Source organism: Somniosus microcephalus, chromosome 27 (genome assembly GCF_052327205.1).
Source record: "Somniosus microcephalus isolate GS21.2 chromosome 27, FLI_Smic_1.0, whole genome shotgun sequence".
NCBI classification, from domain to species: Eukaryota; Metazoa; Chordata; class Chondrichthyes; order Squaliformes; family Somniosidae; genus Somniosus; species Somniosus microcephalus.
The window spans coordinates 10,978,853-10,997,855 of record NC_141013.1 but is presented as its reverse complement, the minus strand read 5'-3'; the positions used below and the strand labels follow the sequence as shown (position 1 = coordinate 10,997,855).

The 19,003-nt window shown below is 45.0% G+C and overlaps 1 protein-coding gene across 3 annotated transcripts in view; it reads right to left on the bottom strand.

Moving 5' to 3' along the window:
* Window positions 1–19,003, bottom strand: part of LOC147099965 (synaptic vesicle glycoprotein 2B-like) — a 199,840-nt gene that overhangs the window by 24,315 nt on the left and 156,522 nt on the right. For all 3 annotated transcript variants that reach the window (XM_085968509.1, XM_085968510.1, XM_085968512.1), the window contains exons 5-10: window positions 12,899–13,032; window positions 10,390–10,479; window positions 7,834–7,944; window positions 5,957–6,045; window positions 3,155–3,319; window positions 1,333–1,466 (exon numbers count right to left, since the gene is read on the bottom strand). In XM_085968509.1, the coding sequence (XP_085824635.1) occupies window positions 1,333–1,466; window positions 3,155–3,319; window positions 5,957–6,045; window positions 7,834–7,944; window positions 10,390–10,479; window positions 12,899–13,032 (723 nt within the window). The remainder of the gene's footprint in view (window positions 1–1,332; window positions 1,467–3,154; window positions 3,320–5,956; window positions 6,046–7,833; window positions 7,945–10,389; window positions 10,480–12,898; window positions 13,033–19,003) is intronic.

The following is a 19,003-nucleotide window of genomic DNA, read 5'->3' as shown; positions in this document are numbered from 1 at the left end:
GAGATGCATCCCAGTCAAGCGAACAAAACACATTAGGGTACCACAGCCATCTTAAACCTCACCATCTGTTATAACAAACTGTAATTAATTTTTTTATGAGGTGACAGAGATATAATCAAATCTGTCTGGGAAATTAATAAATTGCTGCCATTTTTAATTATGTCGTATTTTGCGCTCTTCATCATTGTGTTTAATTCTACCTTAAAACCGGACTGAATTAGAAACAGGTGCAAAAACATAGTTCAGAAAACGACGGTCGGTGAAGCTATTAAACAATCTAGGATTAAATTGCTCTCTCCACTATTTTAATCGCTGTGTTAACCTGTCTAGTTTAAAAAAGCAGAGAGAGGAATATGAAAAGACAGTGTTAAGGGGTGGCACAATAAGATCACTAGTTGTCTCCAGGCCATAATATTGTAATAATGTCACCACATTAAAAGCTCTGTGTACAGTTGAGAAGAATAATAAATAATGCCTCTTCGACAGCACCTCCCAAACTCATGACCTCCACCACCTAGAAGGACATGGGAACACCAAGTCACACACCAAACCCTCCTTGGACATATATATTGCTGTTCCTTCATCGTCGCTGGGTCAAAATCCTGGAACTCCCTCCCTAACAGCACTGTGAGAACACCTTCACCACACGGACTGCAGTGGTTCAAGAAGGCGGCCCACCACCACCTTCTCAAGGGCAGCTGGGGATGGGCAATACATGCCAGCCTTGCCAGCGACACCCACATCCCGAGAATGAATGAATAAAAAGAGTTCACTGATCTCAGACAGAATGGCAGCTAAGGTGTTCCAATTGGGTCCAGTATTCCTTGGCCTCGGAAAGGAGGGGGGAGCCAGGGTTTCTGCTCCTGATCACTGCCCAGGCACCTCCCACCACCACCCACTCCTCTCCCGCAACACTGCTGTGATGTGTTATGTATATCAAGAGATGCTGGGATCTGGCTCACGAATGGGGTCCCTCCAAAGCTGCATAGCCTGTCGACATTCACCAACTCGGCTCAGATGTGAAGGATGGGTGTTTGGGCCTGGACTCTGAGGGTGGCCAGCGCCAGCAAGAATCAGCGCCTTCAGGGGAAGGGGAGAAAATCAGAGTACAAAAGGAGTAAGTATAATCTGGGTTAGCGTGGGTCTTGATAAATTAGTGGAGATACTTTCTTCTATTCAGTAACATTACGATAAAGTCAGCGTGAGTATAAAATGGGAAACCTGCTTGTGTCGTTGGCAAATGGAGAACACTATCACCCCAACCCCTCCCCAGATCTTCTGTGTAAACAGTGGTTCAAACAGCTGACAGTGGTGATGCCCTCAGAGACTGACCTGTGTTATAGAAGAGAGTCGCCATTAAAGTGCAGTTCTTAAAGAAAGTGTTAGTCGATGTGATGTCTCCAAAGTAGCAATCCTCAAACAGGGAGTCTTCAAAGGTCACGGATTTGAATTTTATCCCAATGAATCTGTCCAGAAAGTAATTGGCAATTAGAATAATAGACAGGTTGGCGTGCTACACACAAACTGCACTGTGTTATGCAGGTTGAAGTTTTTTATCTACTTTTTCCTTTAAAAGATGCAATGGCCTCAACTGCATCCTGTAGTACAGCAGTCCAAGCTCTTACAAATCTCTGGGTAAAAAAAAATCCCTTGCTTCTCTCCTCACTCTTTCAATGACAATTTTAAATTGATATCCCTCTAGTCACTGACTCCCCAAAAAGATAAAATAATCATTCCCTAATCAATCGGTCAAAACAATTCATAATTTTAAAACCGCCTGAATTTCCTCAATCTTCTCTGCTCCAATGGCAATAGTCTCAATCTCAAGTCTCTCTTTATAACCATTGTTATATCCGAGTAGTAAGGTCCAATAACTACGATAAGTGAGACTTCAGGAACTCAAAACTTTACTTTTAATTACACAGAATAAGGAGAGAACAGAGCTCTTACAAGCTACAGGCATGCACTTCTAATTCTACTGCATGAGCAAACCAACATGGAGGATGCTATGAGTCATTCTACCCATAATGCAATTTTACCTTAAGACTAGTAAATATAATCCCTTTGCATTTGTCTCCCTCTGGTGGATAACTTAAGCATTACATCCGAGATTACTATAACCATAGTTTCCCAACCCTGGCATCGTCCCAGTGAATCTCCATTGTATGCTCTCTGTGGTTGTAATGTCCTTTCGATAATGTGACTGCCAAAACTGCACACAGTACTAACCATTGCCATGTACAAATTCATCATAATCTCTTTGTCCCTCTTTGTACTCTATGTCCCTAGTTTAAAACCCCAACTGCTACTTGATTATTTGCACTCTTTCCAAATGCTGCCAATAACAATTACTGATTTATTACGAGGCCAGGGACTCTCTACAACACCGTGCCCAGACCGGGAATGAGCACCATTAGGCATGAGCTGCAATTACCACTGGTAAGCAATAAGAGGAACATCAGTGATTGACAAGTCAGTGATTACCTGGCCAGGTCCCTTGGGGCACCCACTCAACCTTTGCTGTGAGAATGTGCAGAGATTTTACAGTGAGATTTTACAGTGAAATTTTACAGGGTGATTTTGCTGTGAGAATGTGCAGTGAGATTTTACAGTGGGATTTTGCTGTGAGATTTTGCTGTGAGATTGTGCAGTGTGATTTTACAGTGGGATTTTGCTGTGAGATTGTGCAGTGAGATTTTACAGTGTGATTTTACAGTGTGATTTTGCTGTAAGATTTTGCTGTGAGAATGTGCAGTGAGATTATACGGTGTGATTTTGCTGTGAGATTTTGCTGTGAGATTTTGCAGTGAGATTGTGCAGTGAGATTTTACAGTGAGATTTTACAGTGAGATCTTACTGTGAGATTTTACTGAGATTTTTGCAACGCAACAGCGGATCTAAGAGACAGAAAAGTACACACATACGTCTGGTTACTCCGATATTACATAATGAATGTGTTAAATGCAGGACAATACACAGGCTGGAGTGTTTTACACTCAGGATAGTGCTCAGACTGCAATGTGTTACATACAAGATAATACACAGCCTAAAATGTGTTACACATAGAATGAGTAGGGTCATTTGTATGAGTAGGTTAGGATGTAGGTTGATAGTTGTCGCACTTTTGTGGCCTGACATTCTCGGGTAGGCTCACCTGACATTGATGTACTCTCCCTCTGTATGATACTGGTTCTCCAGTGTGAAGTTGAATGTGAAGTGCTCAACGCGCTCCTGATGGAATGTCTTCATTCTGGATTCATAATCTTCATTTTGAAAGTACTTGATCATGTCCGGGAACCACACAGTCAGTCCATAGTAGCTGAACAAGAACAGAGCCCAAATTGAATAGGGTTCAACAGACAATTACAAAGCCCATTAATTCTTAGTTACTGGCCCAGCCCCAAGTGACATCGGCGGCACAATCAGTCGTCCAGTTCCCATTTATAGAAAAGGAAGCCAAAGAATGAAGATTTGAAATTTAAGGGATTCTAATAGCCATGGGATGCCATAAAATGGGGACTCCAGACTCTAACTAGCTCTCTAGGCTTTTGTAAGTCATGGGCAGACTGGGATCAATAGTTTGCAGATTAGTTAACCTGTGTTATTAATTTGTGAACATTATTGTGACAAAAGGTTGTGTTTATTCTTCTTAAGTTTGAAAATAGTGATTATCTCCAGGTGTGGATTGCGGTGGAAAGGACATTGCATGGGGAGCTTATCAACCACAAAACAAACTCTCTGATAACTGAACCTCCTCTCATCTTAGCCTCAAAAACTCTCCTACTATCGACACTGTGATGAGTGCTTCTCGGAACTTTCCTCTCATGTCTCTGAGCTCCAAATCCATCATCCCACACTCTTCCCTCCTTCCCCCATCCTCGCTGAATTGAAATCAGAACTCATCACACCATCTCCTACCCTCACTCCTTACCTGTCTGTCTTCCTGCCCTCCTACGATTTTCTTTTAAACCCCCCCCCCCAAGCTGGGTGTCACCTAATCATTACTCGATTTAACATAAAAACATAAGAAATAGGAGCAGGAATAGCCCTCGAGCCTGCTCCGCCATTCAATAAGATCATGGCTGATCTTGGGCTCAAAGCCACTTCCCTGCCTGCTCCCCATAACCCTTCACTCACTTATCTTGCAAAAATCGGTCTATTTTCACCTTAAATGTATTTAATGACCCAGCCTCTACAGCTCTCTGGGGCAGAGAATTCCACAGATTTACGACCCTCTGAGAGAAGAAATTCCTCCTCATCTCAGTTCTAAAAGGGCGGCCCTTTATTCTGAAACTATGCCCCCGAGTTCTAGATTTCCCCACGAGGGGAAACATCCTCTCTGCATTTAGCTTGTCGAGCCCCCTCAGTATCTTATATGTTTCAATAAGATCACCTCTCATTTATCTCATTTTCTTTCCTACTTGTTGGTGTCCTGCACCGTGGAGCTCGGTTCTTCATCTAGGAAGGAGCTACCAGGCGGCTTTTGTGACGGCCTTCTGAAGATTGGGAAAGGGCAAAGGTTATCATCCTGAGACAGCTTCCTCTGCTGAATAAAACCAGTGAGGAAACAGCAATCACAGGCTCCAATGCACGACTGCACTTGAAACCCAGGGGATAGTGAAATTAATAGCATCAGACACCATTATACAGTCCATTACCATTTCCTACAAGATTTTACTCAAAAGGATTCTTCCCAGCTTTGAAACTCAAACTAATAGCTAATTAACAAACCTTTTCATCGTTTTTCTGTGCACTTCTCTTCATTGTTTCTACCAATTACCGTTGTGTAATTCTTATGTTCTCTAAGAACTAGAAGGTTGTGCGAAGGATTTATGCGATCATTGTGCAAATATCATGTTTCTGTTTTTTAGACGGAAGGCTGACAGGTTCACGTCCAGTCAGAATAATGGATGATAGTTCCCTCCATCCACTGTCTGCAAGGATCCTACTTGAAATCATTTCAGATCAATCTCAATCGGGTTCCAAATGGGCTCATAGCACAAACTGCCCCATATCTGGTACAAATGGCAAAATACACAGAGAGGCCACAAGATGGTTGGCATAAGAAATGGAAAAACTTCAAACTGGTGAAGTAGGGAGCACTCCTCTGAAAGTGGGGTCAATGGATGCAGACCAGAAGAAGCTTTACTCTGCATCTAACCTACACTGTACCTGACCCGAGAGGCTTGGTGCTAGAGTGTAGAGGAAGCCTTAAATTGCATCGAATCCATGCTTTACCTGACCCATCAGTGCCTATTAGGACAGTCTAAGGGAACGTTCTTTTGCATCTAGCCATGCTTTGAGTGCCTGATGGCATAATGTAGAAGGCATTTTACTCTAAATCTAATTGTGCAAAACCTGACCCGAAAGTATTACAAAGTATTTACAGCACAGAAACAGGCCATTCGGCCCAAATGGTCCGTGCCAGTGTTAATGCTCCACACGAGCCTCCTCCCACCCCTCTTCATCTCACCCCATCAACATATCCTTCTATTCCTTTCTCTCTCATGTGCTTATCTAGCTTCCCCTTGAATGCATCTATGCTACTCGTCTCAACTACTCTGTGTGGTAGTGCGTTCCACATTCTAATCACACTCTTGGTAAAGAAGTTTCTCCTGAATTCCCTATTGGATTTATTAGTGACTATCTTATATTCATGACCCCCTAGTTCTGGTCTCGCCCACAAGTGGAAACATCTTTTCTACGTCTACCCTTTCATAATAATGAAGATCCCTATCAGGTCACCCCTCAGTCTTCTCTTTTCTAGATTGTGTTTGATGGGGCAGAGTAGATGGAACTTAACTCTGTGTATCACTGGTTTCCTGCTTACACGGAGTACCCAGTACAGGATAGTGTTCGATGCTAACATCCTTCACCTCAATGAGAACCAAATTCACAAAAATGAAATACAGAATAATGCCTCACTGTAGATATTTTGTCTCTGATCAGCACTAACCTGAAGGACATGGTGAACCAAACCACAGCCAGGAACAGGGTCGTCATCCTGTACTTGGGTAAAAAACAAAGCAACGTGTTCTGCCAAACCTGAAAAATAGACAGAACTCTAGATGTCAGAGAACTGCTCGTGGATATTCACCTTCATAACCTCTACATCACACCTCAATCAGTGAGTAAAGAAGAATGTATACATTGTGTTGCCAAGTCTTCATTGGGTGACAGTCGCAAGAGACACTGAGGTGCTCTTTATCATAAAGACTGGGTCTTTGGAGGGCAGCCCAAGAGTGGAACTTCCTAATTTTTAATCACATCACCGGTCTCACTATGAACCAGGGAATGAAAGGAAGAGCAAATGCAGAATGGCTGTGATAAATTGGCCAGTGCAATGCGCAGTGTAACTGTGTGATGATATCATCAACTAGCGACATCGCAATGCACAAAACATATTTGGAATAGAGCATATACTTGGTCATGGACATCATGATATCATCAAGAGCGGGGACCGGGGGGTTTCTACATCACACTGCTGTTAGTGTAATGCTTCTACTGGGCACAGTTATAGGCACTAAGACCGAAGGTAAAGTGGGTCTCCCTGGCCACCAGTCCAGCAGTTTTAGCCTCATTTGACCACCGGCTGGAGAAGAATTTAAAAAACAGCTTAGTAACCAATAGTAGCACTCTGCTCAGTGACCGAACCTACTCAGTATGGCTCAGTACTGCAGTGTGGGGGTCGAACTGGGTTCAAATAAAATTGAAAAGAAAACATATTACATAAGGGTATCAAGAGATCGGGATCAATGGGTAGATGGAGTCGAGGTACAGATCAGCCATGATCTAATTGAATAGCAGAACAGGCTCAAGGGGCTGAATGGCCTCCTCCGGTTACTATGTCCATTTTATTTTATTCAGCACCATATTCTAACTTACTGGTCCACTTGATCACAGCCAGGATCTTACCAAAAGATTGACAGTATTATATCAATTAAAATACGTGTCTTCACCAGGAGTCAGCAGGGACTCAGTGGGTGGCACCCTCGCCTCTTGAATCAGAAGGTTGTGGGTTCAAGTCCCACTCCAGAGGCTTGAGCATACAATCCAGGCTGACACTTCAGTGCAGTACTGAGGGAGTGCCGCACTCTCGGAGGTCTTTCAGATGAGACTTTGAACTGAGGCCCTGTCTGCCCTCTCCGGTGGCACTATTTCGAAGAAAAGTGGGGGAGTTATCCCCCGGTGTCCTGGCCAATATTTATCCCTCAACCAACATCACTAAAACAGATTATCTGGTCATTTTCACATTGCTGTTTGTGGGACCTTGCTGTGCACAAATTGGCTGCTGTGTCTTTTACATTACAACAGTGACTACACTTCAGAAAGTACTTCATTGGCTGTAAAGCGCTTTAGGACATCCTGAAGTTACGAATGGCGCTATATAAATGCAAGTTTTTCTTTTCTTCCTTTCACATAGAAATAAAACATCTCAAAACGCTTCACATACAATGAATTACTTTTCAATGTGCAGTAGCTGATGTTGTAATGGTAAATGGTGCTGTGTTTCAATGTGAGCAAACTCCCACAGACAGCAATGAGATGAGCGAGTCTCTCCTTGGCTCACATGCCTAATAATGGCACGATTCACATTGAAATAAGTCATGACGCTGATTCGCTTTCATGTGACGAGATTGTGATTACCGCAATACACAACTCTTCTGAGATCTTTCTATCCTGCAAACCGCAGTAATTTGCCTCTTTAATGTTTACGGTTAAAATCAGTAACTGGGAAACAGGCCGGGGATGACCAGACACCCGTCTCGCGTGTCCCCGAGTAATAAGTTGGTGAGAAGGCTTTGTATCTTAGTGCGGTTGATTTATACAGACCTGCTTCACCACGGTCATGATCCTGACCAACCAACGCTGGTACCAGGTGCCAGTTGAGCTCTGAATCTCGATGAACTCATCCATTTGTATTGGGGTTTTTATATGGGAAACCTGAAAACAAGAGTTTTATTTAAATATTGCTGCTAATATTCTCCATTTCCCCCTCCCATTTCGCCTGCTCTCAGTTGAGACAAGGAATGATGTGGTGGGGAAATATTTCTTGAAGTGAGATTAGTCAGGTTTATACTGAGAAGGTTCAGATTCTCAACCCTGACTGTTAGTGGAGGAAGAAAGAGGAATGGAGAGAGAGGGAAGAGAGTGAGGGAGGAAGCAGAAAGAGAGAGAAGGAGAGGGGAGACTGGGGGAAAGAGGAGAGAGAGGAAGAAAGGAGAGAAAGAGCAGAGAGTCGGGAAGAAAGAGAAACATAGAAACATAGACATAGAAGGTAGGAGCAGGAGTAGGCCATTCGGCCCTTCGAGCCTGCTCCACCATTCAATGCGATCATGGCTGATCATCCAAATTCAGTACCCTGTCCCTGCCTTCTCCCCATATCCCTTGATCCCTTTAGCCTCAAGAAATATATCCAACTCTTTCTTGAATATATTTAATGAACTGGCCTCCACCGCCCTCTGTGGCAGAGAATTCCACAGGTTCACCACTCTCTGGGTGAAGAAATTCCTCCTCATTTCAGTCCTAAATGGCTTACCCCTTATCCTTAGACTATGACCCCTGGTTCTGGACTCCCCGGCCATCAGAAACATCCTTCCTGCATCTAGTCTGTCCAGACCTGACAGAATTTTATAGATTTTGATGAGATCCCCTCTCAATCTTCTAAACTCCAGTGAGTATAAGCGCAATCGACACAATCTCTCCTCATACGTCATTCCTGCCATCCCAGGTATCAGCCTGGTGAATCTTCGCTGCACTCCCTCCATGGCAAGAACGTCCTTCCTCAGGTAAGGTGACCAAAACTGCACACAATACTCAAGGTGCGGTCTCACCAAGGCCCTGTACAACTGTAGCAAGACATCCTTGTTCCTGTACTCGAACCCTCTTGCTACGAAGGCCAACATACCATTTGCCTTCTTAACCGCCTGCTGCACCTGCATGCTTACCTTCAGCGACTGGTGCACAATAACACCCAGGTCTCTTTGCACTTCCCCTTCTCCCAATCTATTGCCATTCAAATAATAATCTGCCTTCCTGTTTTTGCCACCAAAGTGGATAACCTGACACTTATCCACATTATAGTGCATTTGCCATGTTTCTGCCCAATCACCCAACCTGTCCAAATCATACTGGAGTTTCACGACATCCTCCTCACAGCTTACCCTCCCACCCAGCTTTGTGTCGTCTGCAAATTTGGAGATATTACATCCAATTCCCTCGTCCAGATCATTAATATATATTGTGAACAGCTGGGGTCCTAAGACCGATCCTTGCGGTACCCCACTAGTCACTGCCTGCTACTCGGAAAACGACCCGTTTATTCCAACTCTTTGCTTTCTGTCCGCCAACCAGTTCTCTATCCAAGTCAATACCTTGCCCCCAATCCCATGTGCCTTAATTTTGCACGCTAATCTCTTATGTGGGACCTTATCGAAAACCTTCTGAAAGTCCAAATACACCACATCCACTGGTTCTCCCTTATCTATTTTACCAGTTACATCCTCAAAAAATTCCAGTAGATTAGTCAAGCATGATTTACCTTTTGCAAATCCATGTTGACTTTGTCCAATCCTGTCACTGCTTTCCAAGTGCTCTGCTATTACATCTTTTATAATAGACTCTAGCATTTTCCCCACTACCGATGTCAGGCTTACCGGTCTATAATTCCCCGCTTTTTCTCTACCATCTTTTTTGAATAGTGGGGTAACATTAGCTACCCTCCAATCCATGGGTACTGTTCCAGAGTCTATCGAGTTCTGGAAGATGACCAGCAATGCATCTACTATCTCTAGGGCCACTTCCTTAAGTACCCTGGGATGTAGACCATCAGGCCCTGGGGATTTATCGGCCTTCAGTTCCATCAATTTTCCTAACACCATTTCCCTACAAATACTGATTTCTTTCAGTTCCTCCCTTTCATCAGACCCTATGTTCCCCGGCATCTCTGGGAGGTTATTTGTGTCCTCCTTTGTGAAGACAGAACCAAAGAAAGAGTGATAGAAAGGGGTAATAGAGGTAGAGAAAGAAGTGAGAGAGAAAGGGAGTTGGAGAAGAGAGACGGATATGAGAGAGAAGACAGGTAGAGGGGGAGGAGAGGGAGAGAGAGATGGGAGGGAGTGATGGACAGAATGAAGGGGAGAGAAAGAGAGAAGGGTTGGAAGCGAGTGAGCGAGAGAGATCAGAAGGCAAATCAGCCTAAGCCATTCCTGTACACGGGCTGGCAGAGGCTTGGGCCTTGGATCTCTGATCCTCAGGAGAATGGTAATCGATATGGGGAAGAATTAAAAATCAGGAGGAAGAAAGATTACTGGAAAAAAAATGAAGCAGGCAGTCAAAAAAAATTTACTGTCTTCAATTATCCACTTATTGAGTTTGCTTTCAGCTCACCGTGAAGACAGCTTCCGGGTGCCCTTTGGCCCTCATGTTCGTGTCATAAATCTGCTTTAGAACCATCCAGGCTTCATCATGCTTCCCGATCTATTAAACAGAAATTTAAAAAAGTCTTCAGAATTTTGAATTATCATCAAATCTAATAAGAGAAAAGTCTATTTTCTTCTCTCGTCATTGTTTTAAGGATTTGCCCACATCTATCTGGTTCAAAGCCCTGCTCATCCACCAGCCAGTCCTTATTGACCTCCACTGGCTACCCTACTCTCTCCACGACTCCACCTCGCCCAACCTCTGAAGCCTTGTCCAGCCCTATGTCCCACCTCGAATCACGCATTCTTCTGACTCTGGCCTACTGCACACTGCCCACTCCCTCCTCTCCAGAGCCTTCATCCATCAACCCCCCCTGAACTGTGGAATTCCGCTCATAAATCTCTCGGCACTTCCACAGCTCTCTGCTAAATCAAAAGCCTCCTCAAAGCTACCTCTTCGAATACGTCTTCAGTCACCTCCCCAACCTCCACCGAATTCCTGCTCAGCGACCAATCTGTCACTTTGTGAAGCGACTTGGGAGGCTTCACCCTGCTACAGGTGCTGTGTAAGTAGAATTTATTGTTGTTAAAGACTATCAACCTAAGGAACTGAATTTCCATTGGGAGGGGGTGGTGGGGGGGATTTATCCTGGTCGTCTGCCGTAACTTTGGCGGAAGATCTGCAGAAACCCTAGAGAAATGCCGTTTCTCCAGGATTTCCGAGGATTTTCCCCTCCAAGTTACGGCAGACAATCGGGAGAACCCTCATGGAGATTCAACCCCAAAATGTATAAAGCAACAAATCTAAAATGAACTGTGTGCAGAAACCATGAGCTTAAAGGAGTCACTCTTTAAGGCCTCAGGGACGATATTTTTGTAAGTCCTTTGACGATCGTGCATTGTAGCAGCAGCATTCGAATCACTAAAACATAACCGGCATTGCAGCAATATCACCAAGCCCCACATCCTTAAAAACTGGCCACATGGCGGAACATCGTAATGGTTATCCTTCCGCCCCACCTAGGCTGAGCGGCCCAGTGGCGCTGTAAATGGCACTCGGCACCCGCCCACCTGACATGGGAAATGGGCAAGGGGCGCAACCAAGGGGTGGCTGGAGGTCGTGCACAGCTGCACCTCTGGTGGTCAAGTGGGGACCACAGGAAATTTCAGGGCCTAGTGTCTAACTCACTGCAGCAACAAAGATCCCAGGAAATCACAGAATAAAATCAGAGAGTGAGAAAGGACAGAAGGAGGCCATTCAGCCCATCATGCTGGTGCCGTCTCTTCGAAATTGCTCTCCAATTAGTCCCACTCCCCCCTGCTCTTTCCCCATAACCCTGTAGATTTTTTTCCCTTCAAGTATTTCTCCAATTCCCTTTTGAAAGTTACTGTTGAATCTGCTTCCACCGCCCTTTCAGGCAGCGCGTTCCTCATGTCGCCTCTGGTTCTTCTGTCAATCACCTTAAGTCTGTGTGCTCTGGTTACTGACCCTTCTGCCACTGGAAACAGTTTCTCCTTATTTACCCTGTCAAAAACCTCCATGAGTTTAAACGCCTCTATCAAATCTCCTCTTAACCTTCTCTGCTCTGCTACGTTTTGCATTGCACCGCCATCCAGCGGTGGATTTTAATTCCGCAATCCCGTGCCTCCAGTGGGGAGTTGCGCTCGCTGGGATCACAGGTTGGAGAATTGGGCCTAAAACGCAGTAGACCCATTGCTGTCCCGTGATCCTTGAAAATGTAGCTTCCCCGCTGAATTACATACAGCACAGAAACAGGCCATTCGGCCCAACCAGTCCATGCCGGCGTTTATGCTCCTCTCGAGCCTCCTCCCGTCTTTCCTCATCTAACTCTATCAGCATAAGCCTCTGTTCCCTTCTCCCTCATATGCTTATCTAGCCTCCCCTTAAATGCATCTGTACTATTCGCTTCAACCACTCCCTGTGGTAGCAAGTTCCACATTCTCCCCATTCTCTGGGTAAAGATAATTCTCTATTTGATTTCTTATATTGATGGCCTCTAGTTTTGCTCTTCCCCACAAGTAGAAACACTCTCCCTGTGTCTACTCTATCAAAACCTTGCATAATTTTAAAGATCTCTGTTAGGTCACCCCTCAGCCTTCTCTTTTCAAGAGAAAACAAGCCCAGGCTGTTGAACCTTTCCTAATAGGTATAACCTAGTAGTTCTTGTATCATCCTTGTAAATCTTCTCTGCACCCTCTCCAGCGCCTCTATATCCTTTTAATAATATGGCGCCCAGAACTGCACTCAGTACTCCAGGTGTGGTCTAACCAAGCATTTCTATGAATTAGGAAACGCATCTTTAGGCATAAGTTAAATATATTTTACCACGGAATAGCTCGACCCTGAGAGATTAAATGAAAAATTTCCAAGGATCAGACACATGCATAGTGGGTTAGATTGTCTCTCCTGGGGACTAAAGTATCAGGCACAGCTTGTACTGTGCTGGTTGTCTCACCTCTAACAAATAGCGTGGGCTTTCCGGCACGAATAGAAGACCGATTAGGGAAGAGAGACAAGGCAGAGCACACACTACGACAAACAGGCGCCAGCTGTGGAATTGAAAGGACGTGCCCATGCTGAAACCCCAGCCTGCAACAGACAGAAAGACAAGGGTTGTGTAAAACTTGTGCCAGTATAAGCAAAGAGAAAGAGTGGCCAGCAGTCCTTGATCCTTCAGCTCTGACCGCACTATTCCATTGGCGTGATTTGCCTTCTAACATAAGAACATAAGAAATAGGAGCAGGAGTAGGCCATTCGAGCCTTCGAGCCTGCTCCCACATTCAATAAGATCATGGCCAATCTTCTACCTCAACTTCTGCCACTTTTCTCGCCCCCTCCACCCTCTCCTGAGGGTGTTGCCTCAGACTGGGATACAGCTCCATGGACTCCAGCAGACCTTGCCCATGTAACGGTTCTTCACGTGTGAGCCTGGACAGTGAGTGTTAGCGGAATTCTGACTGGAAGGGAGCACCTCAGCAGTGCTCAGTCCCAGACAATAATCAGAGGCTGGAAACCAGAAAAACTGAGACGAATAGTATATGTTCCAATCACTGTAATATGATTCTAAGTTAAAGAAAGAAAGACTTGTATTTCTATAGCACCTTTCACAACCACCAGGCATCCCAAAGTGCTTTACAGCCAATTAAGTACTTTTGAAGTGTAGTCGCTGTTATAATGTGGGAAACGCGGCAGCCAATTTGCACACAGCAAGCTCCCACAAACAGCAATGTGATAATGACCAGATCATCTGTTTTTGTGATGTTGGTTGGGGGATAAATATTGGCCCAGGACACCAGGGAGAACTCCCCCTGCTCTTCTTCGAAATAGTGCCATGGGATCTTTTACATCCACCTGAGAGGGCAGACGGGTCCTCGGTTTAACGTCTCATCCGAAAGACGGATTTTAAATGTAAAAGTCCAGCGCGCTGGTGCCCCAATGCCCATTGAGCAGCCGGGCATGGGTTTGTGTATGTCAGTCTACCCATGCCGAATTCATCTTTCAGCCATATTGTGGTGGGGAGTTCAGGCTCTTCCCCACAAGGAAGGATCGGAAGTCCGAAAGGGGCTACCCTCCACCGCCCCCCGCCTTGGGCAGCTCTTGTGCTCCTTCCTGGTGCCTGCTTTGAGGATAGCCATCGGCAGATGCCAGGAGCAAGTCACTCTCTCTTGACTCTGGATGGTACGTGGCACTGGAAGAAGGTGGCGAAGAAAATACCTGGAAACAAAGGAGTTACTCCCTGATCTGAAGCAACCGGTAAAGATACCCACTCAACTAAATTTCAGCAAACTAGACAAATTGAAATGCAGTGGGCCGTGTGCTCAGCTCATGCATCTCCTCGCTGTAAGTTGTCTCCAACCTTGACAGCAACAGCAATGGCTGAAAATCAATGTGGCTTTGAATGCACATTTAGTCAAATTAAAAGTTATCTGAGCCAGCAAATTAACATTAAACATGCATAAAGTATACGCAGAAGTTCAGATACAAATGATCAAATTAGTAAATTAATCACTGGAAATGATTTAACCTTGCCAGCAGGAAATTTCTGCCATTCTGGCACTTGTGTGTTGTATTTCTTTTTTAATTTAGTGACATTTGGAAAATAATGGATTGTAGGGAATGATTAGACTCCTGTAACTGAGATTGCACGAGAGCAAATCTCTAACCATCAGTCGCATCTGCATCCAGAAACCATAGCCAACCTCGCAGTCCTTCCCTCCCATCTGCTGTAAAGACTGGACCAACAATTTAAGTTATACAAAACATACAAAAAAATGACAGACAAAAAGACTCACTGGTCCATCTGGCCTGCCCCATATTGTTGTGATGTCCTAGCACAAGCGAGGACGGCAAGATTGGGCTTTGTAACTTGTCGGAGGATTGGAATACCAGGAGGACGGGCTTCGCAGTGTTAAGAATGAGCTAGAGCAGGAGACAGTGTGATGAGTCTTGATTTCAACACAGGGACGATGCAGCAAGGAGGAAGAGTGCAGTATCTTTGGTGTTCAGAAAAAAACACTTCAAAGATGCATGGATCAGTGCAGTATCAGTAAACTAGTGACGAGGAAGGCTGCAATGGAGAGACGGAGAGAGAATGGAGTTGAAAGAGGCATTGTCTGACGGTGACACCGCTAAGTTAGTTTTTTCAGATTATGTCTTAATTTTTGAACGTTTTTTTTCTCTCTCTCTTAAGACGGTTGGTGAAGTAACCAAACGGTGTTGTGTGCGAGTCTCAGGACATTAGCAGTAGCTTTTCATTATTTATGCATTATTTGCCAGTCTGCTTTGGCTTCAAATTCAATTAGATTCAATATTCTGTACCTTACTTCTGAATCTCTGCCAAATCCTCCTTTGGCCATCCATTAACATAATACATTACTTTGTGTTTATGAATTTCCGCATGTTCCCTTGACAGCAGTAAACACAGTTTCAATAGCTGGAATACACTCCCTCCCTGCCTTTAAAAGTCTCCTTAAAACCTATTTGTTTTAGCCATAGTTTCGGTCATCTCTCCGGACTTCACTGCCACTGCTCCACATCTGTTCCTCCTCTGTGGCACGTTTTCTACATTAAAGGTGCGAGATTTTTACTGCTGCAATTAGGGAAACACGATTGAGTCAGACAGTCTGCAAGATGGAGCTTGTATGCTGCTGTATGTAAAGTTGTTTACAACCGCAATAAATCTTTTGCTTTTCCGTTAGTTATTTGATACTGGACTACTGGGAGCCCGAACAATAATGTGACGCAGTTGCCAGGTGCGATGTACCATCTGTAGTGTATGTAACCTGTACCACCTTAAGAGGATACCTTAAGGTGATGGACTACTTTCTGATGGCTCCTGTACATTGTAGTACCGGTGGTGACCACACCGGTATATAAACCCTGTGGAGCAAAGTGTATTTCAGTTCAGCCCTGACCCTCAGTTACTAAAGACCTGTTTAAGTATTCTGTAGTCTGTGTCCAGTTATTCAGCATAACTACATTTGAAAGCACAGACTCAACACCATCCAGAGATTATGCAGTGATTTTCGCTTTTTCCCCCCTGCCCCTACCCCCCTTGTGGGCGAGAGTGGGGAGTGGGTTGCCACAACTTCTGCTCCTTGGCACGGCTCATCATTAACAGAGCGGAGCGATGAATCTGACACCCCCTCCTACCCCGAGCACTGAACGTTGGCAGGCCAGACACAAGACTGTGAGCAAAACTGATCGGGCTGAATGCCACCAGGGCATTAGCACTATTTGTCATAACAACAGAAAATGCAGGAAAAACTCAGCAGGCCAGGCAGCATCTGTGGAGAGAGAAACAGGGTTAACGTTTCAGGTCGAAGACCGAAAGGTCCCAGACCTGAAACGTTAACTCTGTTTCTCTCTCCACGGATGTTGCCTGGCCTGCTGAGTTTTTCCTGCATTTTCTGTTGTTATTTCAGATTTCCAGCATCCGCAGTATTTTGCTATTGCACTATTTGTCAAATCATTCCTGCGGACTTGCAGGAAACTACAGCCGGTGCTGTACGTTCTGCTCACTTAACCGCAGACAGCTAACATTTTAAACACGATGTAGTGTCAAGCACAACAATGCACCTAGATTTGGATCAGAAACACGTGAGATCCTCGATGAAGCCTCAAAGGTCATTTCAATTTCAGTCGAAACATGAGCTGTGAGACATAATTGATACACAGCCTCCTGCAGTATCCAAATACAGGGTTACTGATCAGAGAGCTGACGGCTATAGTAATACCAGCTCCCAATAGGGAACAAAATATTCTTCATGATGTCCTTGTACTTCAAACTGAGGAACCTAAGGCCTATAATACAGGGCACCATTAAGGTTGAACAAAATGGGACCTGGATTAACAAGGTAACACACTGTCTGGTATGAAGCCGAGCCTTGCAGATCAGATGGTTTCTGCTTTAAGCTGATTTCGCTAAACTCAGCTCATGTTACGTTTGGCCTCGGACTGCTTTCGTTTAGGAACCTTGTAACGGTAGAAAGATCTTCATTTCGATCTGGACTGGATTTCAATGCAGGGCCCAGGGATGAAAGGACATTGTGCTACCCCATTGCACCATGCGGTTCCCCTCAAAACTGTGTTTAATTAACAAACATTAGGGGGAATTTTTTTTTCTTAAAACACTTCAGCTAATGGTGTTATTGCCATCTTTCTTAATCCAACCAGGGCTTGACAGGGTAGATGCAGGGAGGATGTTTCCCCTGGCTGGGGAGTCTAAAACCAGGGGGTCACAGTCTCAGAATAAGAGGTCGGCCATTTAGGACTGAGATGAGGAGAAGTTTCTTCACTCAGAGGGTGGTGAATCTTTGGAATTCTCTACTCCAGAGGGCTGTGGAGGCTCAGTCATTGAGTATATTCAAGACAGAGATCGATAGATTTTTGAATATTAAGGGAATCAAGGGATATGGGGATAGTTCAGGAAAGTGGATTTGAGGTAGAAGATCAGCCATGATCTTACTGAATGGCGGAGCAGGCTCAAAGGGCCGAATGGCCGACTCCTGCTCCTATTTCTTATGTTCGCTCCCTGACCTGTGTCATTGTTCGGACAAGTTGCTCCCCCAATCCCTAAATGAAGATTGACGACCCCCTCCCTATATACCCTGTGATTGGTTCTGACATGGTTTGTGGTTTGGGCATCTTTGTCATAGAGGCCCAGAATCCATTCTTTACCGAGAAATGCCAGAATGTTTCCTTACACTTTAAATAATGCCCCGCTGGTGAAATTGCAGAAGTGTGTCAAATCTCCTGTTTTTCATTAAAACTGCAATTTCACCCCTCCCCCAGCAGAATGTTAAGCAGCAATGGCCATTTGCCACTTTAGAGAGGATTCTCCGCCTACTAACAAAGGAAACAGTTACTTGGGTGCCATAAATACTCTCCGGAAGCAGCCTATTTAACAACCCCCTACGGCACATAAATCCAACTCTGGTGGTCACGTGGCCTCTTCACCCCACTCACTGTATATAATGGTTTACTGCTGTTAGTGTGGATTTTAATCTCACTCATGCAATGCTGTGGGTTCAAGCAGAGCGGGTTGGATTAAGAATTCTTGGGGGGCCCTGGGCACCATAAACATTCGGGGGCCCATCGCACCCTCCGCACAAACCACCCCCCCCAACCCATTAAAGCACAGACTCTGCCTCACCCTCTTCCAACAGCATTTTTAAATGCTACGAACATACGAACAATGACGGACAAATAAAGACCCTCTGGTCCATTCAGCCTGTCCCACACAATTGCGATACCTTGTGTATCACAATACAGGAAACTCACGTTTAAACGGCACCTAAATATCCGGAATTCTCTATTGACCGGCAAAATTCTCACTCCGAAAACAACACTTCAATAACCAGCAATGTTGCTGAGTCCGAGTCTCCCGCGGTGGACGAGTTAGTCAGTGGGGGTAGTTCTCCAAACCGACACTACTCGGCTTCTTGGCGCTGTCAGAAGTCCGAACACCTCAATACCCCTGTAACAGGAGTCTGACTCTCCCGCGCTGCCGGTAGTCTCCTCCAATCAGCCATTTTACAGAGGTACTGTGTGTCTCCCACGCTGCTGGTAGTCATTGCATTGCATTACCCTCAACTGGCAGTACTGTACTTAATCAAGCTTCTGCCACCATCCATTTAACACAACATTCTGTAGGTGAGTACCCAATTACTGTATACTGCACATTTCTTGATTTTTTATTTTACTTTGTTAAAAATAGCCTCGGTAGATAACCCTCTCCATCATCCAGAATTTTTGATCAACCGGCAACACGCCGGCCCCATCGGTGCCGGATACCAAAGAGTTTCCTGTATTACATTCCCCACCCCACCCGAGACCATGTGATCTCCTGGGAGAGGCAAAAAACCAGATTTTTTAAAACCCAGGCCATTTTGGGAAAAAATCTCCAGCCCATCTCGGCGATGGAAACTAGTCCAGGAGATCGCTCTGGCCCTGAATTGCCTGCGGTACCTACCCCTTCTGTAAGGGGTGATCTCCGCCCCAGCCAGAAAGAGGTCCAGCTCTCGCACGAAGGAATTCAGCGAGTCCGCGTCCACCGCAC